At 36.7% G+C, this 23216-nt stretch overlaps 10 protein-coding genes across 10 annotated transcripts; 4 read left to right on the plus strand and 6 right to left on the minus strand.

The window, feature by feature from the left end:
- Window positions 1-419: 419 nt before the first annotated feature.
- L201_004788 (uncharacterized protein) lies at window positions 420-1443 on the minus strand (the record flags this gene model as incomplete). The annotated part of the gene is made up of 4 exons (XM_066220526.1): window positions 420-583; window positions 936-1066; window positions 1204-1335; window positions 1406-1443. 4 exons carry the CDS (start codon window positions 1441-1443, stop codon window positions 420-422), a joined length of 465 nt encoding a protein of 154 aa, XP_066076623.1.
- A 270-nt stretch (window positions 1444-1713) lies between these two features.
- On the minus strand, window positions 1714-4581 carry L201_004789 (uncharacterized protein; the record flags this gene model as incomplete). Its single annotated transcript, XM_066220527.1, has 12 exons — window positions 1714-2037; window positions 2113-2283; window positions 2345-2473; window positions 2554-3125; window positions 3185-3399; window positions 3456-3602; window positions 3659-3730; window positions 3784-3935; window positions 4045-4121; window positions 4181-4243; window positions 4343-4468; window positions 4560-4581. The coding sequence occupies 12 exons, from the start codon at window positions 4579-4581 to the stop codon at window positions 1714-1716; spliced, it is 2070 nt and encodes a 689-aa protein (XP_066076624.1).
- Window positions 4582-5074: 493 nt separating this feature from the next.
- On the plus strand, window positions 5075-5623 carry L201_004790 (uncharacterized protein; the record flags this gene model as incomplete). Its single annotated transcript, XM_066220528.1, has 3 exons — window positions 5075-5282; window positions 5404-5531; window positions 5597-5623. The coding sequence occupies 3 exons, from the start codon at window positions 5075-5077 to the stop codon at window positions 5621-5623; spliced, it is 363 nt and encodes a 120-aa protein (XP_066076625.1).
- Window positions 5624-5847: 224 nt separating this feature from the next.
- On the minus strand, window positions 5848-8087 carry L201_004791 (methionine aminopeptidase, type I; the record flags this gene model as incomplete). The annotated part of the gene is made up of 12 exons (XM_066220529.1): window positions 5848-6046; window positions 6127-6199; window positions 6256-6370; window positions 6504-6721; window positions 6852-6887; window positions 6941-6965; window positions 7032-7208; window positions 7285-7376; window positions 7476-7601; window positions 7692-7749; window positions 7862-7946; window positions 8023-8087. The coding sequence occupies 12 exons, from the start codon at window positions 8085-8087 to the stop codon at window positions 5848-5850; spliced, it is 1269 nt and encodes a 422-aa protein (XP_066076626.1).
- Window positions 8088-8532: 445 nt separating this feature from the next.
- On the plus strand, window positions 8533-9615 carry L201_004792 (uncharacterized protein; the record flags this gene model as incomplete). The annotated part of the gene is made up of 6 exons (XM_066220530.1): window positions 8533-8582; window positions 8699-8783; window positions 8890-9002; window positions 9071-9131; window positions 9208-9318; window positions 9460-9615. 6 exons carry the CDS (start codon window positions 8533-8535, stop codon window positions 9613-9615), a joined length of 576 nt encoding a protein of 191 aa, XP_066076627.1.
- A 341-nt stretch (window positions 9616-9956) lies between these two features.
- L201_004793 (uncharacterized protein) lies at window positions 9957-11520 on the minus strand (the record flags this gene model as incomplete). The annotated part of the gene is made up of 7 exons (XM_066220531.1): window positions 9957-10035; window positions 10121-10353; window positions 10431-10441; window positions 10537-10631; window positions 10775-10944; window positions 11066-11305; window positions 11383-11520. The coding sequence occupies 7 exons, from the start codon at window positions 11518-11520 to the stop codon at window positions 9957-9959; spliced, it is 966 nt and encodes a 321-aa protein (XP_066076628.1).
- A 581-nt stretch (window positions 11521-12101) lies between these two features.
- On the minus strand, window positions 12102-13415 carry L201_004794 (uncharacterized protein; the record flags this gene model as incomplete). Its single annotated transcript, XM_066220532.1, has 5 exons — window positions 12102-12230; window positions 12320-12401; window positions 12468-12835; window positions 12910-13227; window positions 13317-13415. 5 exons carry the CDS (start codon window positions 13413-13415, stop codon window positions 12102-12104), a joined length of 996 nt encoding a protein of 331 aa, XP_066076629.1.
- A 611-nt stretch (window positions 13416-14026) lies between these two features.
- L201_004795 (uncharacterized protein) lies at window positions 14027-16101 on the plus strand (the record flags this gene model as incomplete). Its single annotated transcript, XM_066220533.1, has 4 exons — window positions 14027-14113; window positions 14169-14208; window positions 14271-14296; window positions 14431-16101. 4 exons carry the CDS (start codon window positions 14027-14029, stop codon window positions 16099-16101), a joined length of 1824 nt encoding a protein of 607 aa, XP_066076630.1.
- Window positions 16102-16499: 398 nt separating this feature from the next.
- On the minus strand, window positions 16500-18932 carry L201_004796 (glucose-6-phosphate isomerase; the record flags this gene model as incomplete). The annotated part of the gene is made up of 9 exons (XM_066220534.1): window positions 16500-16541; window positions 16627-16692; window positions 16789-17035; window positions 17101-17190; window positions 17246-17328; window positions 17392-17525; window positions 17607-17895; window positions 18110-18807; window positions 18908-18932. 9 exons carry the CDS (start codon window positions 18930-18932, stop codon window positions 16500-16502), a joined length of 1674 nt encoding a protein of 557 aa, XP_066076631.1.
- A 609-nt stretch (window positions 18933-19541) lies between these two features.
- L201_004797 (uncharacterized protein) lies at window positions 19542-22629 on the plus strand (the record flags this gene model as incomplete). The annotated part of the gene is made up of 8 exons (XM_066220535.1): window positions 19542-19913; window positions 19983-20336; window positions 20410-20545; window positions 20613-21102; window positions 21157-21253; window positions 21309-21885; window positions 21966-22277; window positions 22343-22629. The coding sequence occupies 8 exons, from the start codon at window positions 19542-19544 to the stop codon at window positions 22627-22629; spliced, it is 2625 nt and encodes an 874-aa protein (XP_066076632.1).
- Window positions 22630-23216: the final 587 nt, after the last annotated feature.

Here is a 23216-nt window from a genome sequence, read left to right on the forward strand (position 1 = left end):
GGTATTATTGGTCATCCATTGAATTTACCTGGTTACTCGGGCTGACTTTTTTACTTACAGTATCCCTTACATGATCACTGCGATTTCAGGTATAGCTAACGCGAGGCCAATCAATTCCTCATTATGCTGTAGAGACAAGATACAGTACTACTTATACTGTAGTCAAACTGCATTCAAATATGCCGAGCTCTCTTTCCAACGATAGAAATTTTATGTAACATCTGATGTGAAATATCATTAGATTTTTGCCATAGGGGAGAGTTGTACTCGTAGAGGGGACAAGAAGTAGCCTATGTATCAACTTTGCGATTGTATAGATGAACATATACAGTGTACTGTATACTGTATACATACTCATAACATATACCGTCTTATCATCTGTAATTATAACTTGTTGCGACCTTATATGATCCCACGATTTAAATTTTGATGTAAGAAGCCATAAGCATTACAATTAGGATCAAACAACCAAACAATAAACCAATAGATAAATAAATCGTGATGCCCCAATCTTCTGATTTGACCTCATAATCTTCAGATTCACAAAATAGTAATCTAAATAATTCGACTATATGCTTGAATACTAAAAACATATATGCTTGTTGAAATGGACCGAAAAATCCATTTACATTACTATATAGTCTACTCGTATAATTTGCGTTTTTTTTCGATAAGTTATCAGCAACAAGAAGATATGTACATATTAGGTGATGTATACAAAGGATACTTTAGAGAGATAAAATTGGTGATTTGACTCACCTCATGATACCTATCACACCAGTTCTACTGACAGCATACCCCATCAAGAATAATCGTAATGATGCCATCATCGAAAGAACAGTCCGTACGAGTACAGATTCACATGTTAGTCAAAAACATGTTTTTCCCAAAGACATCGTACTGTATATTAATTGATGAGGTGACACTGTACTTACATAAAATCCATAACTCGCCATCTGGATATTTTTTCCTTTTCACTTCATTTACAGTATTACTATCGTTGACATCAGGACTACCACCACTATCATCGTTTCTACTTTGGTCTGCACCTGATCCGGCGACTGTCCTATTATGTGATGATCAGGGGTATCATCCTTTTGTAAATTAAGGTCGTCTCTCATCACTGATCCGTGCTGTTCTTTTCCATTATCATCTTGGCCGAGTTTTTCAATTTGAGATAATGAACTATCTCCCTTTACCAACAATTCATTATCTTTCAGATTCGGAGCTTTCTCTTTATATTGTTCTCCCTTGTTTAAGTTCATTGCACAATGAGAGTAGACATGATTTCGCAATGCTGCGGGGCTCATTGTCATGGAGCTACCAACCAGGATTCTATACCGATCAAAATTTGCAAGATTAGTGATTATCTGCCCTTGAGGATCGTTGTAAAGTGGTCACTCACGAGTTCCCGATGTCTATTTCTTCATCACCATGACGCATCTTTGATAAATCTGTTCAACAAGTACAGTATTTGTAGGTTCAATCAAAGAACAAAACGTACTTATCGTACTGATCTAAGAAGTGAGCAAACCAGCTCAGGTATGTGAACAAGATTGCATACTCTCTTGACAGATCGCAAAGCTTCGTAAATGATTGACGTACATGTCGTCAAATCAGTACAGCTCGAGAGAAGCTTTATAGATATTACATGCATGCCCTTTCAGTACAAACCATTCAAGAAGTCTTCGTTAAACGCATCTGATACAGTGTCTAAAACAACAAATCTTCATCGGCTCCTCTAGGTTTAGGTATATCAGTTTGATATCCTGCTCCGCCACCATTAACGAATTCTAAATCACTCAATTGACCATAGACGTCATCGGAAACACCATGATCGTTTCTACTGATAGGTGACATTGGTGATTGTATATTATTGTTTGACGGTATAGACGTTATAGGTCTAGCAGGAACTGAAGGTGGAGATCTGATCGATGAAGATGATAATCCAGATGGTGTGATTAAATGTCTCTTGGAAGAAGCGTTCAATGCGGGTGAATCAGGTAAATAACGTGCTTTGGCAGTTCTGATGAATGTCTACATCCAATAACAATCAATTCAGCACCTATTGCTTATCCATTTCATGAGCTGAGTGAGAAACTGATCACTTACATTAGGATTTTTATGGTAGATACTACCCAAAGTTCCTGTCTGTAGTAACAGTTGATCGAGCATACCCTTGTCCATTCTATCAGTTTCAGTCGATATTATAGGCTTTTCTGATAAGACGATATCTCTTGCCGCAGTTGGGTTAGAAGTAAGTAAACGCCAATACATGAAGCCCTGAGTTGATAGAACAAGGCGTCAGTATATGCAGGATGACAAGCCATAAACAGCTACTCACTCTGTCCCTAAGATCCGGATTTTCAGCTTCCTCTGTTGCCAATTTCAATATTTTCGGTAACAATTCTTGAGCTGCACTAGGTCTTCTGATGAACAGTTTGACAACAGCCGTCAGAAGTGCCAATTGAACCTAATTCAAGTGGTGAATTAGCTTTCGTTGCCTTGCCCAAGGATATGCAATATGATGAAGAAGCGGTTCATATCACTCACTTCGGCAGGTTCTTCTTTGAATGTGAACGCGAAATCATCTAAAAGTTCATCTGAATTCTCTATTCTATCAGCATATTGACCTACTATCCAAATCATTGCAGATTTAGCTTCAGGTTCATCTAAAACATTCAAATTTTCACATAGAGTAGTTATGATTGATTCATATTGATTTGGATATCTTCTGAAAATATCTTTTATAACAACAATAGCCTCTTGCACGACGTAAGAGATTTTTGTTGAGATTAAATTCAATAAAGTTTGAATACATTGATCTGATGAAGATTGAATTTTGATTGCTAATCTACCAATTGATCTTACAGCTTTTCTAACAAAATCAACATCAACTTCTGATGCATATTCTTTTAATTCTGCTAAAACTTCAGAAACATTCTCTTCTCTTGTTAATCTATACATTATTTCTAATTTCGCTAATTTAACATAGATTGGATCATTGTATTTACAGAAAAATACTTTAACTTCATTTTGCAAAATTGCTGGTCTTCTCTGGATAATCAGTAAGATGTTTCTTAGACCAACATACTGTACTTCGGACCCAGATGATAAGAGGGTAACTACATCAAACAATCACATATAAGCTTTCACTTCTGTATAGAGTAGTTCGAAAGCTTACCCAAAGGTGGACCCATCTTCCTCTCTAATACTCTCATCAATACTTCGTCCTCCATATAATTCATGAGATACAAGATGACCTTGATTGTGGTCAATACCACGGCACTATTGGCGTGCTGTAACCTAACCGATATACGTTCGGCGAGTTGTTCCGCTTCGAGTGTGGTTTGAGGTACGAAAGATAGTAAAGAATCGAGGATATATATCTGCCCCCATCTATGTGTGTGCACCGTGTTAGCAGATGTAAAGATCTTGAATGGAAGACTACTTACTCTGAACATTCTCCTAAAGCAGCTACAAGCTTTCCCGCTACATTTCCATTCAGCTTCAGTAAAATGTCATCTCCTCTTTCTGAAATTTCCACCAGGGCAGCGACGCAATTTGCAACCACCGTAGGGTTATGGTCCGCTAGTAAGTCTCTGCGTAAATCATCAGCACGCTATTATGGGGGTAATTCTTTCCTCAATCAGCTCACCTCAACATTCCTACAAATCCTTCTCTTTCAATAACTTTTCGACCAGCCTCAGAAGCGTACAGCTTGGCAACGCTATAATGCCCTATCAGCTAAGTTGGTAGAACAACGTCAAGGGGTTGGCTTACGCTATAGCAGCCGTCTTCCTAACATATGGATCTTGATCCTGTAAAGCATGTCTTAATGGGTCCACAAGAGCCTTGACTATGGGAGGAATGGGTATAGATGACATCGTCCGAATCGCTAAACCTCTGATCAAGGGATTCCTATCCGCACAATCCTATAGGAGCAAGTGAGCGACAATCAGCAATCAATAGCATTTGTTTGTGAGGAACTAGCTGAATTCAAATGAAGTAAGGAAATTCTAGAGGCAATAGTGCATTACATACCGATAAGAAACCATTGATAGCGCTTATTATCTCTTCCGGACGAAGTCTACCATAATTGACCAAATATAGATATACCACTAGAATCTAGTGATCAGTCACGCTGAATCGTTGCTGTGAATTCAGAAGATCTACTCACTTTTCTTAATTTCCAACACTTGTATTTGCATACATTGTACTATATCTGGAAATAGCGGTGACACTAAATTGTGAATTGCAAATGACCAGATATAGTCAGCATAATCTTGTAAGAAAGTCTAGAGATCTGAAATGATGTATTCTGTAGGGAAATATCACTCACTATCATTACCCATAGTCATATTAGCTACAATCTTTTTCAAAGCTATTTTCTTCCTCAAATATCCTTTATCTCTTTTATCGTTTGAAGCTCTTAATTCATCTCGAAGTTCTTGGGCTTTGCCCCGCGCTATTCACAGAAGATTAGATGTTAATGACTGAAGAAAGACTTATTCGATCAAGACCAAATTGATCAATGATGTTTAAGTTAGAAGACTTACTGAATAATTTGGCGTCAGCCATGATCCTAGAGAAACCAATCTAAGCTGAAGAATGAAGTCGATTTTGTCTTCGTAATTAACTTTTGACCAAAGCCAGGTTGTTTTGTTACTTTTGTAAGATGCGAGACTGGACAAGAAGGTTCTGCGAGATGAGGTTATCCAGCTAGCTACGCTGTTCCCAAACGATATAACAGTCTATGTAGTCTATTACTTTAAATATGAATTATGGAAGATATAAGTAACAAATCAATGAGGTCTTTCTTTATTGTTGTCCTCGTCGCTGTCTCTCTCATCATGTATTGACGCGCGCACAGATCACCGACCGTATAGACCGTACCTCGAGCGTTCATGTTACGTCATCATGTGAAACTTCACCTGGGGAGAGTTTTATTCGATTGAACATTGTTTGATTTCGTAGAAATGAAGATAGTATCTGTTCTTGTATGTGTATTCCGAATCTATCAGATGGTTAACGATAACACCAAAATATTAGAAGACAACACATTCTATCCAACATGTTCGCACCTCGTTTGAAATCATTATTGGCTGTTCCATCAACCTTATTACCTAGATCATCTACTAGTGTAATAGGATCATTATCCCTAATAATCAGATCGTATACCACACCTGCAGAACCACCTTTAGATAAAGGTGAACAGGCGATATATGAAAAGCTAAAAAGTACTTTCCCAGGTAAAAGATTAGAAGTACAGGATGTATCAGGTAAGTTGAATAATATTTCTGAATAGACTCATGTGTTTTATCTTGTAATTCAAGTCAAAGTGTATCCAAGATGGGATGAATAGGAATACAAAATGCTTACAAATATACCTGTTCTATCTAGGTGGTTGCGGTTCATTTTACGCTATATTGATATCATCACCTAAATTTAAAGGTTTATCAACTATAAAACAACATAAATTAGTTAACGCATGTTTAAAAGAAGATATTGAAGGTATACATGGTCTACAAGTGAGTTCCGTTATTTGCAGTTGAAATGTCATCAATCTGATTCGCTAATATTTGGCAATCGTCAGTTAAAAACCATACCGGAAGAAGAATAATGCATTTCCTTTCCACTTTTCACCACTTCAATGTCTAATCATAAGAATTCATGATATACTGCGTGCATATGACTCCAGGTTGATATATCATGTATCTAATGCATGATCACCAGATATAAGATTATGGAACGCCTAGATAAACGTAATACAGATCGTCAAGATCCTTACAACGGCAAATCAGGTCAAAGCATAAGATATGTAAAATCACCTCTTTAAGCAAAGTTTTAAGCTGCGCCATTAACTTCCAACTCCTTCACACCATCGGCGACTTCACCGGTAGGAGTTCCGACTTCAGGTGTTTCTTCACCTTCCTTTGGTGTAGCTGTACCGTTAGCCTTTGACTTAGACTTCTTCTTCTTCTTTTTGTGTGAACTTGAAGCGGGTGGTGGTCGTGTCAAAATCTCATATCCTGTCTCGGTTATTCTGTTGACAAGTGATGCGATTAGCAGGTCGTGTCTTGACTGCGAGTTCCCGACAAAGGACGCCATCACTGCAACGCTTACAAAATTGTCTCCTCAAATTGAGCTGATCTTCTACCGTCCAATGTCACAGCGGTCCAATCGTCCTTCCAATGATCTGCACATCATTATCAGCTTTACGTATCAGAGGACGTCTTCGTTCGAAAAGCTCACCTAAATTAGCAGTACCAAGGTTGATCATTGGTTCGATGGTGAAGACATGACCAGCTTCCATTTTACCGGGCATCTTTGATCCTCCATAATGTACGATATTTGGCTCGCAATGGAACTAAGTGGGATGGAAGTGTGACGTTGTTACGTTATTTGGTCTGTACATTACACATTCTGCTCCCCACTCACGCCCCGCCCAGATCACGCCACCACAGCCTCGACGCATTTTTTTCGTTACAACGAATACTTACACGTTCATGTACACCATGACCGGTATACCTCCTTACAATACTATATCCTTTTGGTCTAACGATTTCTTCAATCTTGTTACCGATCTCCCTGTATGGTACACCTGGTTTACATATAGCTATAGACTCCTCGACTGATTTTTTGGTAATCGCTATCAAGTCAGCTGATTCTTCGTCTATCTTGCCGACGGGATATGTTGCGTTGAGATCACTGTGGAAACCTGTAATATAGATGAGATTCAGTCGTCAAACTCAGTCCAATCTCTACATTAAGACTGACCTCCGTGATCTATTTGTGATATATCGTTAGCTGACATCCAGTTATGCAAACCAGAGTACGAAAATACTTACATAGCGATACATCAAGATTCACAATATCTCCTTCCACTGTATTTACTGTTAGCTTGCGTCTGGGCGACACCAAATCTATCCTGGCTTACCTAAAGGCCTTTGATCAGGAATACCCTATGATCATACAAAGAATCAGCATCATATCATCTCATGTTATCTTAGGAGTAATAGTAAACTTACATGACAGATAACTTCATTAACACTTATACAAACACTTTTAGGGAATCTAGCATAATTCAGCGGACTTGGATAGGCATTTCTTTCTACACAAGCTTGATGACAAATTTTATCCAATTCATCTGTCGTTATTCCAGGTTTAATGAAAGATGCTGTGTAATCTAAAACTTCCCTACCGAGCTATAAATATCGTTATACGTCAATACCAATGAAAATGTTAGAGAAGGGTTTTTATCATGTTCGGAGGGCGACTTACCCTACAAACAACTCTCATAGCTTCTATCTCTTCGGCATTGAGTACTCTTATTCTCTTTTCTCTGGTAGATTCAATTGCTGATACACCTTGAGCTATTATATACCAAATCATCAAGAAGATGAGTACGACTTATTCATCGGGACTGAAAAAGTAGTGAGGAAACAACTTAGTCATTGGATAAAATTACTTACGATGATCAGCATAATCTGGTCTTCTAATATGAGGAGGAACTATTCTTTTAGGTGATAATGGATATACAGGACGTAATGGTCCAGTGAATTTATAGTTTCTCATATTTGCAGGTAAAGTTGATTCTTCTGTTGTTTCCCATTGAAAACAGTTGAAGAACCGGCGAATAAGCTATATTTTCTAGATATAGAATAGGGTAGAAATAGAAATTTACTCACTGTTGGCCTCATTCTGAGCAGCAAGTTGAACTATACTATGTATAGCTTTATGTGTCCCCTAAACAAATTTTATTTTCATCTTAGCTAGCGTTTATCCTACCAGAACATGTATAGTCTTTTAGCTAATCTAGACTTACCCCTATAAAAATGGTTCATTAGCTATACTCGACCAATGGTTCTGAGGTAATCATCTGATACTTACAACTTTTCTTGAAGCAATCTTGATCGCAGAAGAAACTACCAGCAATGCCTAATCTATTTCATGTTTTACGCAATTTAGCACACGACCAATATTTTCCGTTTCTTTCAGGCTACCATCACTAAAACTTACTTTTTACAATTAGGGCATTCCAGCCTTGAAGCTTCTTTTTCACCACATCCAGCACATGTAGTCATTTTGTCTTATCTCCAAGAGGGTCTCTTGTCCTTTAGGCAAAGTACTGATAATAGACCAAGAAAGAAAAGAATAGAATGATGAACAAGAGAAAGCAAGAGGTTGCATGCGTCTCTTGTTCTCTCCTAAATCAACTTTTTGTACCTTTTAACGAGATATCGATGGCAGAGCATGGTTTACCGGTATGTTCCGGATCACGTGATTTATAGCTTATTAGGCTTCCTCCTTCGATGTAAGCTACGAGTATATAACGTATAAAGTGATGATATAGATAACCACAACAATACGAGAAAAGCAATAAGCAGAAATTAGCAAGATCGAGTATTTCAGCCTGCTCTTCATAGAAGGAATTCCAGTTGAGAAGAAAAAAGGGCTTCCTCAGGGTATAAAGAGTGACCGTTTTCATGTATATTCTAGATACAAGAAGTTAGATTTGTAAATCATTAGATGTCAAAAGCAGGTTCATTCTTCCGTCAGAAAGGTATCAGAGATGCATTGTGAGTTTCGACAGATGATGCAATTATTCTGTCAGATACCAATTCGTGAAGATACACGTAGCTCATCTGTCTATCGTATACGCAATTCAGCTGACATTACTTGCGCTCGACGTTAGCCGAGTACTAGCTTGGGTTCCAGTCGGAATATTCTTTACGAGACATGTATATTCTTTGGCTAGTGTAACTGGAGGTAGTATGCAGGTAAGTCAAATCAAGTAGTCTTTTTGGAATTACACAAAACAAGCATTTTTCGATTTCACATATCACCTTCAATACTGATTTATGATTTCCGATTTGAACTGAATAGCCGACATTTAATCCCAATTTATCTTCTTCTCCATTACATCATGATGTAGTTTTACTGGAAAGATGGTCAGTCGCAATAAGTAGATTCAGACGTGGTGATGTAGTAACTTTGTGGTGAGTTGGAATGCTGTTTACTCGGGAAAAGCAGGGGGGCTTATCTCGAATCCTTCTTATTTGCTTAGGTCGCCACAAAATCCAGAATTATTAACTACAAAAAGGATAATAGCTTTAGAAGGTGATTTAGTGAGTTAAAGCTTCTACCTGGTATCTTTCAACTTCAATGATTAATACAAATTCATATATTCCTCGATACAACTAGGTAAATCCTCTACCGCCTTCACCGCCAACACCGATACGTATACCACCAGGACATTGTTGGGTTGAAGGTGATTCAAAATATCAAACTAGAGATTCTAATACATACGGACCTGTAAGTTAATTGAAATCTGATCACATCGATCAATAAGCTTCCTTCATGAGAGATATTACAAAGAGAGGGAAATTCTATCGATCAACCATATAATTAAGAGATCACGTTGCGCGGAGTGACTAACGCTTATGAAATTCATAGATACCGCTAGGTCTTATAACGTCTCGTGTGGCTTATATACTGTGGCCGTGGCCAAGAAGAGGTATAGTGGAGAACGAATTACCGACGAAATCGAAAGGCAGAGTGAGATCTCTAGGTGAAAGTTTCCTGCAGACTACGTATGGTAAATCAAGATGATTAATAAGGCTTTGGTAGATGTAGAATAAGGGTAGATCTTAGCAGACCCAAAAAGGATACCTCAAATTGATGTGGGCTGATACTGTTGAACCTTCTCAGTATACGCATCAGGGCGGGATATCAGTAGATAGGCATTTGTAAGAGAAAGTCATAATCATATATAGATATATATAAACATCACTTTGTACCATTTTTGTATTACATACACAATATTGCATATTCAGCGTTGCGATTCTATCAGTCTACTTTTTATCTATCTCCTTCATTCTTGGATTAATAATGGTATGAGTCCCATCTTATCATGCCGAGAGTACGTTTCCCAAGCTACTTCACACTCAAATTCATTGTATATTCTCATCTACAACACCATATATATCTTTTCTTCGCTGTACAGCTAATGGAATTTGATTTCTTATATCCCTAAAACAGGAAAACCCGAACAACATCAGTGACGGACAACTCGACTGCGTTTGAAGCCGATGAAAGGGACATATAGAAAACCTACTTGATAATCTGATCATCAATCTCAGCTAAGAAAAATTCACCTTCCTCTTCATACAATTGTTCAATTTCTTTATCCTCTCCAGGTGGCGTATCATCAACGGATCTTAATCTACCTAATTGTTTTCCCCATGCATCGAAAGCTATTGATTCACCCCAAGATGTTCTTTTTGGATTATGTGCTCCGTATTGTGCTGATGCTATTACGAATGATTGTGATTGAATAGCTTGAGATCGCTAAATTAACAAAACAAGAAAGTCATTAGTTGACTTTAGTCTCCGGATATATGTTCATTCAGAACAGATAAACCTACACATAAAGTAGCTACAAGTAAGACAAGTAAGACAAGATTTCCCAGAAATTAGCAAGGAGCTTGGGAGAACGACTCTATATGTATTCATGAACGTAATTTAACTCACCCCAATGATCCCTTCCTGTTTTGACCATAAATGCGGAAGGGAATAATAGAGTTGTTGCCCCAAGTCTTGTAAGAATTATCGATAGTTCTGGGAATCTGCAAGAAGCGATTGACTTCAGCTTAGTTAATCGCTTTCCGTATATACCAAATTTGAGTATGGGACTGTTCTTCTGTCATTACTTCTAGTCTTAAAACCTAATCGTTTCATGATATCTCTTTTCAAGGTTTGAGACCCTCACCTGATATCGTAACAGATCTCCAAACCCAATTTACCCAGACCTTGAACTTCTACGGGCGGAACAACTTTCTGTCCAGGTAGAATACGATCTGATTCACCTGTTCTCATAGGTGGCGGTATTGATCCATCTTCATTTGGTGGTTTAGTCAATTCCACATCGTATAAATGGAGCTATTCAAAGTCGTATCAGATCAGATAAGATTAGATCAATTTACTTTCATTATCCCTTTGATCACTCCTCAGAGTAAAGGTGTCAATAGATCCAAGTGGTTCAGGTACAAATTCAACTTACTTTTCTATAACTAGCTAATATATTCCCATTATCACCAATTAAAACATGAGTATTATAAAATCTTTTTTCTTTCTCATCTTCAGGTCCTTCATGTATACCAACACTTATAATCACCTTTAATTGTTTAGCTAATTCTTGTAATCCTATTGTATATTTATGTTGATTTAAAGGTAATGATAATTTTCTTGATTCTTCATAATTTTGATTAATGAAATCTGATGCTTCAGGTAAGAATATTGCCTAAAACATGAAATTCAAATTAGTGTAAAACTACCTCCTTCCTCAACAGACTCCGTAAATATCAGTTGTGAACTCACCTTGGCTCCAGCTTTAGCAGCTTTTTTAATCACTCTTTTAGATATCTCCAAATTATGTATAGGATCATCATTAGATCTAATTTGAGCTACAGCTATCGTAGTCTTTTGTCTGATTGCATTAACTGTTGTAGTCGACATGATGGTTCTGGTTATAGGTCGTGATATGATCGTCTTTGTGGATGCAAGAAGAGAACTCAACATGGGATCTTATGCTCAAGAATTGTGTTTAATACCCTTCTCAGATAATCAGATATCAAATAAGCAAAATCAGACTTAAATGTAGACCCACACTACAGTATACTCTGATAAAATAGTAATCACGTCAGATTCACCCATTTATATTGTTACACTATTCAGGCACTATCGGTTAAATCCGTACAATCGGTAATCACAAATACAGTGCGTACAGTACGAGTACTTTACCATACTGCAAAGCTTATGCTCAGTAGTATTTCATGTAATGGCCAATGAACCTTCATGATCATGTTGACTGATATGAATAACAACATATTTAATGGTCTATGTACATGAAATATACAAACAAGTATGGGAATGCTGGGTATTAAGACTACTTAATTGTATACAATTTGACTTTCCTTTCCCCTTTGTCTTCATGCTTGATCCTGCTAACGACGGGTGAAAGTAGAAAATCCCTTTTACCCAGGTCGAGCTTATCTTTCCATGTTTCTTTTGATGACAGTTACAACAACATCAACCGATTAAGCTATAATACAATCACCTTTCCCATCTTTACCTTTACTTTTCCCACTTCCTGCACCTGTACCAGAACTAGAACCGAATTTCCTATTACTTGATTCCCTTTCACCTATCAATTCAGCATATTTGACCTAAGTTGAACCACGGCATAAGTGAAGGTTTTTTCTGTGTATGGAGTTGTTTTGCTTTAATGAGAAGCAATGAGGTTTTGTAATCTCACCTCCTCAGCTTTTGTAAGTAGACCTTTATCATGCCTAACTTTTAATGCTTGTATCGTCGAATTCAATTCCGCTTGCGAACGTCTGTCAAATTTTTAAAATACCAGCGATGAGTCGATTTTCGCGATTACTCGAAGTGTGCCTACTCACTTTTCGACTTTAGTCTTCACGAACGGTACTTTAACGTCTTGACCTGCTCTTTTGAGTGCAGCGGCAGCAGCAGCAGCTTTAGCATCCAAAGGTTTATTTGTTGATGCCGTGATCGGCGTCGGCGCATTGTTCGATGGCGATGGTACGGCTTTTACTGATGGATTCGTCACAGGTTTATATGTAGTGGTAGAAGAGGTCGAAGAGGTAGGAGGTGTCATTGATTGTGGTATTAATCTTGAAAAAGCTGCTTTTCCTGCTGGCCGCTGTGGCTGACTTAGATTGATTGAAGAAGAAGAAGGTGTATTATTTGGTGAGCAGGTATGTGAAGAAGAATGACGATGTGTTGGACAGAAAAAGTGATTACATTGCTATGAAGGGATACATAAGGTTATCAGTCTGAACGACTGAGAGAGATGATATACGGTTTGAAAAGAATACTTACATCACATTTCATTTTAACTATTAATTGTTTATTACAGTTTTTCTTATAACATATTTCTCCATTTAATTTTTTCCTTTTTTGTTCTTGTAATTTTCTCTGTTGACCACCTTCAAAGCCTAAACAAGTTCCAGATAAAATATGTTTTTCAACAGCTTCATTGGGATCTTGATTTGATGAATTTGTATATTTTACAATTTCATTACACATTGGACATTTTGGTGCTATTCTATCTACCATACTTGAAGGTAAAGGTGATTCACAAGAATGTGAAGAAGGTAAAAAATGTGGTTGACAATATGATTTTTTACATGCTGGACACTATTGTAATATATAATTACATGATTAGTTATGAATACTCCTTTTTTTGGTAGAGATGTCAAGGATATTGATTCATACTATAAACTCACTGAAAAAGGTAAAAAATCATGTAAATGACATGCAGGATGATTACATTCTTTACCCAGAAACATCATTTCTGATCGATCTGTCGGTGTTATCGTTGTCATTGTTGATATGCTTCTTTGATGAGGGAAGATAGGTGGCAAGGATGTAAGGGGAGAATTGTTGATCGTCAATTATGAATTACAGTGAGAAACGAATGTTTTTGTATTTCTCGTTAACGAGATTCCTCTGTTGCTTGATCAATATCTGATATATATTTATATATATATATATGTATATAAGGTTATTGACAGATGAATAAGCCTTTTGATATTCTGGTATAATCTATAATAATCATTCAACATTCCATTCATCATATTGCTAAGCTGTATATACCAAAAGCTCGCCAAGCCATAAGCCATCGAAACAGAGACGATTACGCATTTGCCACCCAATTTACCTTGAATCTTAATTTAGTGCATCATTTAAGGCGATCGGAACCAAACAAATCTTGATAAGCATTACCACGTGCATACTATATGAATTCAATATATATATAATATTGATTCGCGTATGCTTTGATAAAAAGTTGAAATACATCAGATCATCGTGCCATCTTTTGATTCTCTGTCTTTAATACGCATACCTGACCAACTTGTAATACATATAGTAGATTACCATCTTGTCATTTGCGTTGGAATAGCTGGTGGCCCTGTCAGCGGCTTCTCCAATCAAGATGAAATCGCTTTTCACACCATTCCCAACACCGCTAAGCAATAGACAATGGTTCTATCTACTGGTTTTACAGGGTGTGGGAGCAGGGGTGAGTCACTTCATGTGCATGTGGAGTATCAGCTAATATGGGCTTTGATGAACAGATTATAGATGGTGGTGCCAATTTTGCTGTTGCTTATGCTAGTAAGTCGACTACAAATTTTTATGATTGTAAATGATGCATGTAAGCTGATGAGATTGAACAGTGTATCACGGTCAAAAGGATATTAGGGTAAGTTTTCGCTCAATTCCAGGCGAAACTCCTCATTGAATCGATTATAAAGAACTATCTGGCTATAATCTGAATCCCAATTATATAATATCTGAAAGCTGACGTTTTGATTTTTTCTATTATATTATATGTAGATGTGGGTATTAGCTAAAAATACAATAGCAGGTGATTTAGGTGTAACACCAATTATACAATGTTTAGCATCAATGTTGATTACTTCAACATTAGTACATACAGATTTACATCATAATGCTGTAAAACCTTTAGCATTTGTTTGGCCTCATGTAGAACATTTACCTGATCCAAGGGAAATCATAAATCGTTTGGGAAATTCATCAAAACAGAAGCCCAAACAAAATGTTATAGATAAAGAAAATCAATCTTCTCCATCGCCGTCGCCATCTCCTGAAGAAAAACAGATTGTTCAACAAGGAGAGAAATCCATGAAAGGCAGAAAAGGAGGATTCGTTTATTATTTCAAAATGTTAATTAGATTCATTTTTGAAGGAACTGAAAACAGTTCAATAACCAAAATAGAAAATTCGGCGGCTTTACCATTAAGGATCCTCTTGACTTTAGCTCAAGGTGCAGCAATTGGTATTATATTTGGATTACCCATTTTTCTAATTTTTATAATAGTTTTAGGACCAATATATAAACATGATAATTTAGTTTCAGATGATAAATGGAAATGGTCACCAATGGTTATAAAATGTATTTATGGTGCTGTAGTTGGTTGGATAACTAATCCAATTATAGCTTGTTTAGCTTTAGGTTCACAAGCTGAACATCATTTAATCATAATATCTGAAAATCAAAATCAAGAACAAGATCTAGAACAAGGTCAAGAAGCAAGAGGAGGAGGAGGAGGAGGAGGAGTAGAAACTATACATGAAGATGAAGAATTCCTTCCACCTCCGCCTATTCCGGATGGAGGAGGTTCATTGAGAATACCTTCAATAGCCAATGGAGATAGTCCTAGATCAGTAAATAGACCAAGGGCATTATCAAACTTATCTACTGCATCTTCATCTAGATCAGGACTAGGATCAAGGTCTAAAATTAGACCACCGTTAATAACAAATTGTTCGAATTTACCCATTACATCAGATTTACCTTTACCTCCATCATCATCATCATCATTAAGAAGAGGTAGTTTATCTTCTTTACCTAAAACACCAAGATCACCTGGTATACTTCAGATAGGTGAATCTAATTTACTTAATATCCCTTCGAATTCAGTAAATATTGAAAGACCAAGTATACAACCTTTAGGAAGTCAAAGTGGTAGAAATAGAGGTGCAACTATATCTTCATATATCTCACAAACTGATTCAATTGCATCATCCAATTATAGTTATGCTTTAGGTGGTACAGGTGGTAGAGCAAAAAGACAACCTAATAGACCTAGAGCAATTAGTTCTTTAAGTAATACTGTAAGACAACCTAGTTTTGGTCCGCCCAATCCAAATTCACCTAAGATTATGCTTGATAATGATAATAATGATGAAGAAAGACTTAAGGGATCTCCAATGAATAGGCAATTTAGAAGTTCATCGGTTGGAATGCATAATATAACAAATACGACGATGGATAGTGGATCAGCTGGTGTAGCAGGGGCAGGTGAAAGAGAGGTAAAGACTGGTTCACCAACAACTACATCAAACCTTACTCCTCCAGTATGGGATGTTTTCGGTAAAATTGAAGAATCGAAATCACCAATAAGATCACCATCTAAAGAGTTAAATCGTGTTGAAGTAACTGGTAAGAACGACAATAAAGAAGGAAAAGAAAGAGAGATTTAATGAAAATACATTATGATAGACGAGGCTTTGAAACAGTATTAAAAAGAATAGATTGTTGAATATATTCAAGCTCTTCCTATAGAATAATTTAGAATAATAGTTAAATAGACTTATCATTTCAAGTCAATAAACAACAAGTATAATAACGCTATCGGCCTCATAATAATGTTGTAATTTCGTAAAACAGAAAATTCACAATCAATGTATGCATTTTCGATACGTATTGACAGGGTACACAAGTTTTGACATTCTAAGAAACGATTGCATTAACATAAATCTGAAATTGATTATCTTTCCTTTTCTTCATTCTTCTTCTTTCGATCATCCATCTAATCTGATTATATATGCGCAGTTCAATCAAATGGAATATTCATAATTCAGATTTGACAGAAATCCATTTATTTTCTGTTTTGTTGGTAGAAATGAATGAGACCGGTAGTCTAAATATAAAAGTATATCAGTATGATGGCTTACTGTAAAGTCAATCCAACGTGGAGAAACAGAATAGAGACATTGACAACTTACAGAACTGTCATGACCTTGAACATCACTTTCTGAACCAAGTTGTTTAAGAATGTTCTTAGCGAGAACCTATAATAAATAACATTAAACATTAGCATCTCTACTCTTTTCTTCTATCTATTTCATATATTATCATAGAAGATTTGTAAGTGTTTTTTTACTCACTTTACCAAGTTCAACACCCATTTGATCATAAGAATTGATACCCCAGATAGCTCCTTGAACGTGAATTTTGTGTTCATATAAAGCAACTAAAGCACCGAGTGTACCAGGTGTAAGTTTTTGGAATAAGATTGAGTTGGTTGGTTTGTTTCCTTCGAAAATCTTTGATTTGACTAAAGCAGCATTCTTAGATGCTTCAGCACCAAGTTCTTCTCTTACTTCTTGTTCAGTTTTACCGAATGCAAGAGCTCTATCAAGGCCGAATACATTTAGCCGTCGACCCACCAAGCTGAAGGGAAAAGGGTCACGACTCACTCAGGTTGGGCAAAGAAGTTAGATAATAAAATTTCATGGTGTTTACCGCCTGAAATAGGGTTGAGAGTTTCAACGGGAGCGAGGAAATCACTGTTATTGCGTGCATCAGCTAAATGGCATAATGCTTGTCAAGTAGCTGACTTACCATGGGATGAGCTTAGTACCTTGGTGAATGAGTTGGTAGAAAGCGTGTTGACCATTGGTACCACTTTGACCCCAGATGATAGGCTATGTTATAGCTGTGGGTCAGCATTCTTCTTCTTTAAATCTAATGAGCATGTGCAAACTTACACCAGTCTCGTAGTCTACTTTTGAACCATCTTTGGTGACACTTTTACCGTTGGATTCCATATCACCTTGTTGGAAGTAATCGGCGAATTTTTTAAGGTATTGGTCATATGGGAGGAGAGCTTGAGTTTGAGCACCTATTGATGAAGATCGTACCATTGAAAGTCAGCTTTCTCCATTCCAATAGGAAAATAAGTTGGTGCAGAGGCTGAACATACCATAGAAGTCATTGTACCAAATACCAACTAAAGCAAGGATGACAGGCAAGTTTTCTTCAAGAGGAGCAGATTTGAAGTGTTTATCCATTTCATGAGCACCGTTCAATAACTCTTGGAAGTTGTCGTAACCGATTGAAAGAGCGATGGAAAGACCAATGGCTGACCAAAGTGAGTATCGACCACCAACCCAATCCCAGAATGCAAACATGTTGGATTCAGAGATACCGAAGGCAGTTACTGCTTTAGCATTGGTGGAAAGGGCAACGAAGTGTTTGGCAACGTGAACTTGCTGCGAGGGATTGGGGGTATTAGCGCTGAGTCTGGTATGCGATATATCTAATGGAGCAGTAATGCTTCGTGATAATGATAAGGAGAAATTGTAATTGAACAGAACGGAAGAAGGATGAGAATCGGTTACGAGAGGTAGTAAGAAAGGAGCAAAGAACGAAAGGGATGAAGGAGAAGTTAAAAGCCAAAAGATGTCGTGTCAACGAAACACTCACGTCTTTAGCTTGTTCCAGGAACCATGATTTAGCACTTTCAGCATTTGTAATAGTTTCTTGAGTTGTAAAAGTTTTTGAAGCGACGATGAAAAGGGTAGTTTCTGTATTACAAAGTTTTAAAACTTCTGCTAAGTCTGTACCATCAATATTTGATACGAAATAAGATTTTAAATCTCTTTTAGAATAATGTTTTAAAGCTTCACAAACCATTACAGGACCTAAATCTGAACCACCAATACCAATATTTACTACTGTATCAATTGATTTCCCAGTATAACCTTTCCATTCACCTGATCTAATTGAATTACTAAATTCTTTAATATGATTTAAAACATCATGAACTTCATCTACACCTTGTTCATTAATTTTAAATCCACCTTTATCAATTGGAGGATTTCTTAATGCGATATGTAAAACAGCTCTATCTTCTGATGTATTAATATGTTTACCTGAAAACATATCATCTCTAAATGTTTCTACATTAGATTCTTTAGCTAATTCAAATAATGTTGATAAAACTTCATCATCAATCAAATTTTTTGAATAATCTAATAATAATGATACTTCAGGGGAGCTAGATTTAAATTGTTTTGAAAATGTTGAAAATCTTTTAGGATCAGATTTAAATAATTCTTTTAAAACTAATTTAGATTGTTTAGATGAATGAAGTTCTTGAAGTTTTTTCCAAGCTTGGTATTCTGTTTGTAGGAAGGACGAACAAACATTTCCGTTAGTACCGTTGATCCATAACATAAAGATACTATTATCAACTCAAGACAAACTTAGGCCATTACTCACGAGTAGCAGGTTTTCCGGTAGACATTTTGATTAATTTGATAAGAAGTTAAGGGGGATTATAGGTCAACGTCAAGAATAGGAAAAGATAAACAAATGAGAAGATTAAAGATGTTGAAAGAAGAAAGGGAGATATATAATAGTCCCCCCGAGCAAGCGGATATAGCAGTTGGTAGTTGATGTTTGGGGGGTTGATTACCTGGGAAAAGGTCCATATGTCATTTAGTGGATCTCAAATCAAGGTATGTCATGTCATTCCTAAAGTATACTTTAACCGCTATTACAAATAATCGTAATTACCTTGATCACCTAATCTCCCGATTCCTAATACTCGATTAACGGATTAACCTCATCTTCAGTCGGGCCGTAACTGCCGTATCATAATTACACCAACGTAATAGCGGTAAGAAGCGGTCTTCTCCACTTCTCACTGTCCCAACAGAGCTACTTACGTAACTTGTAGTATTTCTCGGCCTGTGCCACATTCAGCAAAAGCAATTGATCTTTAGATGTTGTTCATGTTCAAAAGTTAAATGCAATCTTCTTCGCGTCAATAATCTCCTCTATGACAGCAATATAGACCATTAAAGTCAATTCAATTACAGTCTTGAAAGCAAGGCAGGATACGTTCAGTAATATGGCGCCTGCACCTTCAGGATTCTCATTTTCCAGCTCATCGGCGAGTTCACCTTTCTCATTCGCACCACAAACTCAGAAAGAGCAACCTTCCGCCGGTCCATCTAGTTTTTCCTTTGGATCATCAAATTCATTCGCTCCTACTTCGATCATAACATCAACCACAGCTTCTAGTCAGCCTCAGCAAACTAAAAATATAGATGAAGATGATCAGATAGAACTTGACGGAGAAGATGAAGAGGTAGAAGTATTTCATCTACAACCTGCTGCTTATACCAAAGGAGAGAAGAAAAAATGGAAATCTTCAGGTAGAACTATAAATGCTATTGTATCACCTGTAGGTGGTGAGATAGCTTCATGGATCACTAAAAAGGTATGTGATCTTCTTTTGACGTAAATACTTGACGGTATCGCTTATGCTTTCAACGGATATTGCTTTTAGCCATCATCAAACCCTAATGAACCTTCGACATTGTCCGAATCAAATTTATCCATTTCCGATCGAACGATATTTTTCGCTTCTTTATCTTCTTTACCAGATCCCCTCATACAATTATACACAGAATCACATCTCCTTTTCACATCATTACAGCAGATAGTAGCAGAATCACATTCACGTCGTTTACCCAATGCTGCAATAGATAAAATAGCTCAAACATGGGATAAAAGAGGAAATTTAGTTGGAATAGAAGGTTTATTAGGTCCTCCTGACGCTGAAACTATAGTGCATATGCGTAGATTGTCAGACTTGTATTTAGATCAACTGGGTGAATTGAAAGGTAATCAAGAGGTTGATGTAAGTAGTAGTATATATCGGGAGCTCAATGTGTCATGAACAATTTTACTGATTACTTCTCACTGAACTATAGATTGAACTTCGAACCAGGTTCACAGCGTCTTATAATATACTCAACCTAGCAGAAATTCTATATCTTCCTGCTGATGGTAAAGGAGAAGGATTAGTGGGAGAAGAGTTACTGGATTGGGTTAATGATGTCAATCCAGGTATGTTTAGCTGTTTTTTGTTCGGCTTCAATGGTGAATTTTAGCTGATTTATCTTATATATCATAGCGCCTGATAATTCACAAGGAAATGAAATCATGTCAACAAAGAATCCATGGGAACATCCATCATTCTTCCCGTACATATCAAGATGTATATTAAGGGGATTTCAATTACCTGCAGCATCATTCTTGAGATCATTAAATAATCATTCAAATTCAAGAATATCAAAATTATCTTCAATTTTAGTACAACATTTATCTATTTTCCCTAGATCAACTGAAGAACGTTGGAGAATTGATTTAGATTTTTTACAATCACATAAACAATGGTTGGCAAAATTTAAAGTTGAATTAATTAATTTTATTGGAAATAAACAAAAAGGTCATTGGTTTTCTGATGATAACACAACCAATTCAATAGAAAATGATTTTAAAGTAATTATTGAATTAATGGAAGGTAAACCTCAAAGAATATTAGAAGAAGCTTCAGATTGGAGAGAAGCTTTAGGTGCTTGGGGTATTTTGGTTGACGTTGATATGAGAAGAGATCATCTACCGTGAGCTCCTTCTTCCTTGGTATCGTCATATTCATCGCTAAATTATTGGAGCAGTGAGGTTATGGCTGTTATTCTAGATAAAATACCAGTGGATTCTACTATAGCCGAAGATGCGATTCAATCTGCTCTCTGTTCCGCAGATATCATCAAGGTAAGCTTGTTTGCATGACGATTTTCTCGTTATGACAAGCTGACGGGCATTCTAGGCTTTGATGGGTTGTTACGACCTTGATATATGGCTTTCAGCACATCTTGGTGATCTACTTGACAAGCTAGAGCTTATTCCAGACGATGAACAAAGGTTCGAAATACCTTTACGAGATTATTTCTTATTGGAATATACTGAAATCTTACAGAACAATCCGAAATACTCAGCATTTTGGAGAGTGATATGTGATTATTTGTATTATGCTGGACAAGAAGGAAGGAATAGGCTGAAATCTCATATAATGCGAATATCAATATCTCTAGATGGTGAATCAAAAGGTAAAAAGAAACAGAGTGACAATCCAGAAGGTATGGATGTAGAGGTCGTCGAAGGAGAAGGATTAGATGCTGAAACAAAGGAATTAGAAGAGGCTGTAAGATTACTTGATGAAATTAGAGCAGCATGTGGAGAATTTAAACTTGAAGAAGAATTCAAAATGATTTCACAGATATTAGCTGGTAAATTAATTAGAAAAGGTGAATTTGGTATGGCTGCCAGTATGTGCATGATGGCAGGTGATGGTTGGGCATTATCAAGAATTGCCGAAAAAATCTTAGATTATTATATAACGCATGGTCAGTATATTCTTTTGCTGCAAGCTCGGTCATCAGAAAGAAAGAGACAAACTGATTATTGATTGATTGGATACTTATAGGCGATGAAGAGTTTTTGAGATTAGTTGATACATTACCACCAACACTTTTAAGTGAAGCACCAACTGCGTTAGCAGAATTGCAAAATCAAATTGATCCAAAATCAGGTTTACCTGAATTACCTGCAACTTCAGCATTAAGTATATTTGCTTCTAGACTTACTTTCCTATCTGAATTTAGAGATTATCTATTATTCTTAATTCAAGGCGCAAAAGACAGAGCAGCTTCAAAATTAGTCACTTTGTTAACTAGTGGTATTGCACCTGTTGGCATTTGGGCTGTTCTATTAGTAGAAAGTATAGATTTGCTTGAAGGTGAGTTTGAACGCATAATCTCAACATGGTATCATAATCGATTCAACTGATATTTTATTATACAGATTCCGATATACTGTTCTCATCAAATGAGACCTTCGAATTACTCAGAGTTCTGGAAGAAGTTAAATCAAATGCATCTTTCGCCAAACAAGATTATTTGGAACAGTTGATACAGTATCTTCAACGTTTATCCAGCGATAAAGTGATTGAGAATGGGGAAAGCAATAGTGTCGCAGAGGGAAAAAAAGTAACGTATGGAGATGGATGGAAGAAATTAGATCAAGTCAGATTAGCTTTAGCGAGAAATTTAGCTAGAGCTTTAGTCAATGGATTCGATAGTCCTTTCTAAGGAGAACAATCACACGAACGAGAAAAGAGAAGAAGCCATATCTTCAATACGATACATACGATTGTACATATATGATTGATGATTGGGATGTATCTATGCATCTACGAATCGTACCTAAATCTAGAGAAGTTCAGGTAACTTGATGATTTTATGCATATGCCGTTAGGATTAATGAAGAAGCCTGAATTGTATTAGGAAAATCACATAAAAGGAGAACGCCACTGAAGATCTCACTCTCTTTTATTTTACCATTTTACGCTTTGTGTTCCATTTATACCATCTCAATGAAGATAGATGCTTGGTCGAAGTTGTAGGTAGACCTTGAGTGCTATTTTTCGAATTTTGAGCTTTCTTCTTTATCTCTATATATATCTTCCAAACCTACAATTGTAGAAGGGATACCTCCTTGAATAACGCTGGACGTTTTAACTTTTGTTTTTGTTTTCTTCCATTTCCTTTTTGCCGCTAAACAAGCGCTCAGGCTACCTTCAAGTCACAACATATTTCCCAACATACTCCGATCATTCCAAGTACATCATCAACACCTACTTTATCCTGGGATAAGCAGAATCCTGATTGGGTATCTC

Source organism: Kwoniella dendrophila, chromosome 6 (assembly GCF_036810415.1).
Source record: "Kwoniella dendrophila CBS 6074 chromosome 6, complete sequence".
Taxonomy (NCBI): domain Eukaryota; kingdom Fungi; phylum Basidiomycota; class Tremellomycetes; order Tremellales; family Cryptococcaceae; genus Kwoniella; species Kwoniella dendrophila.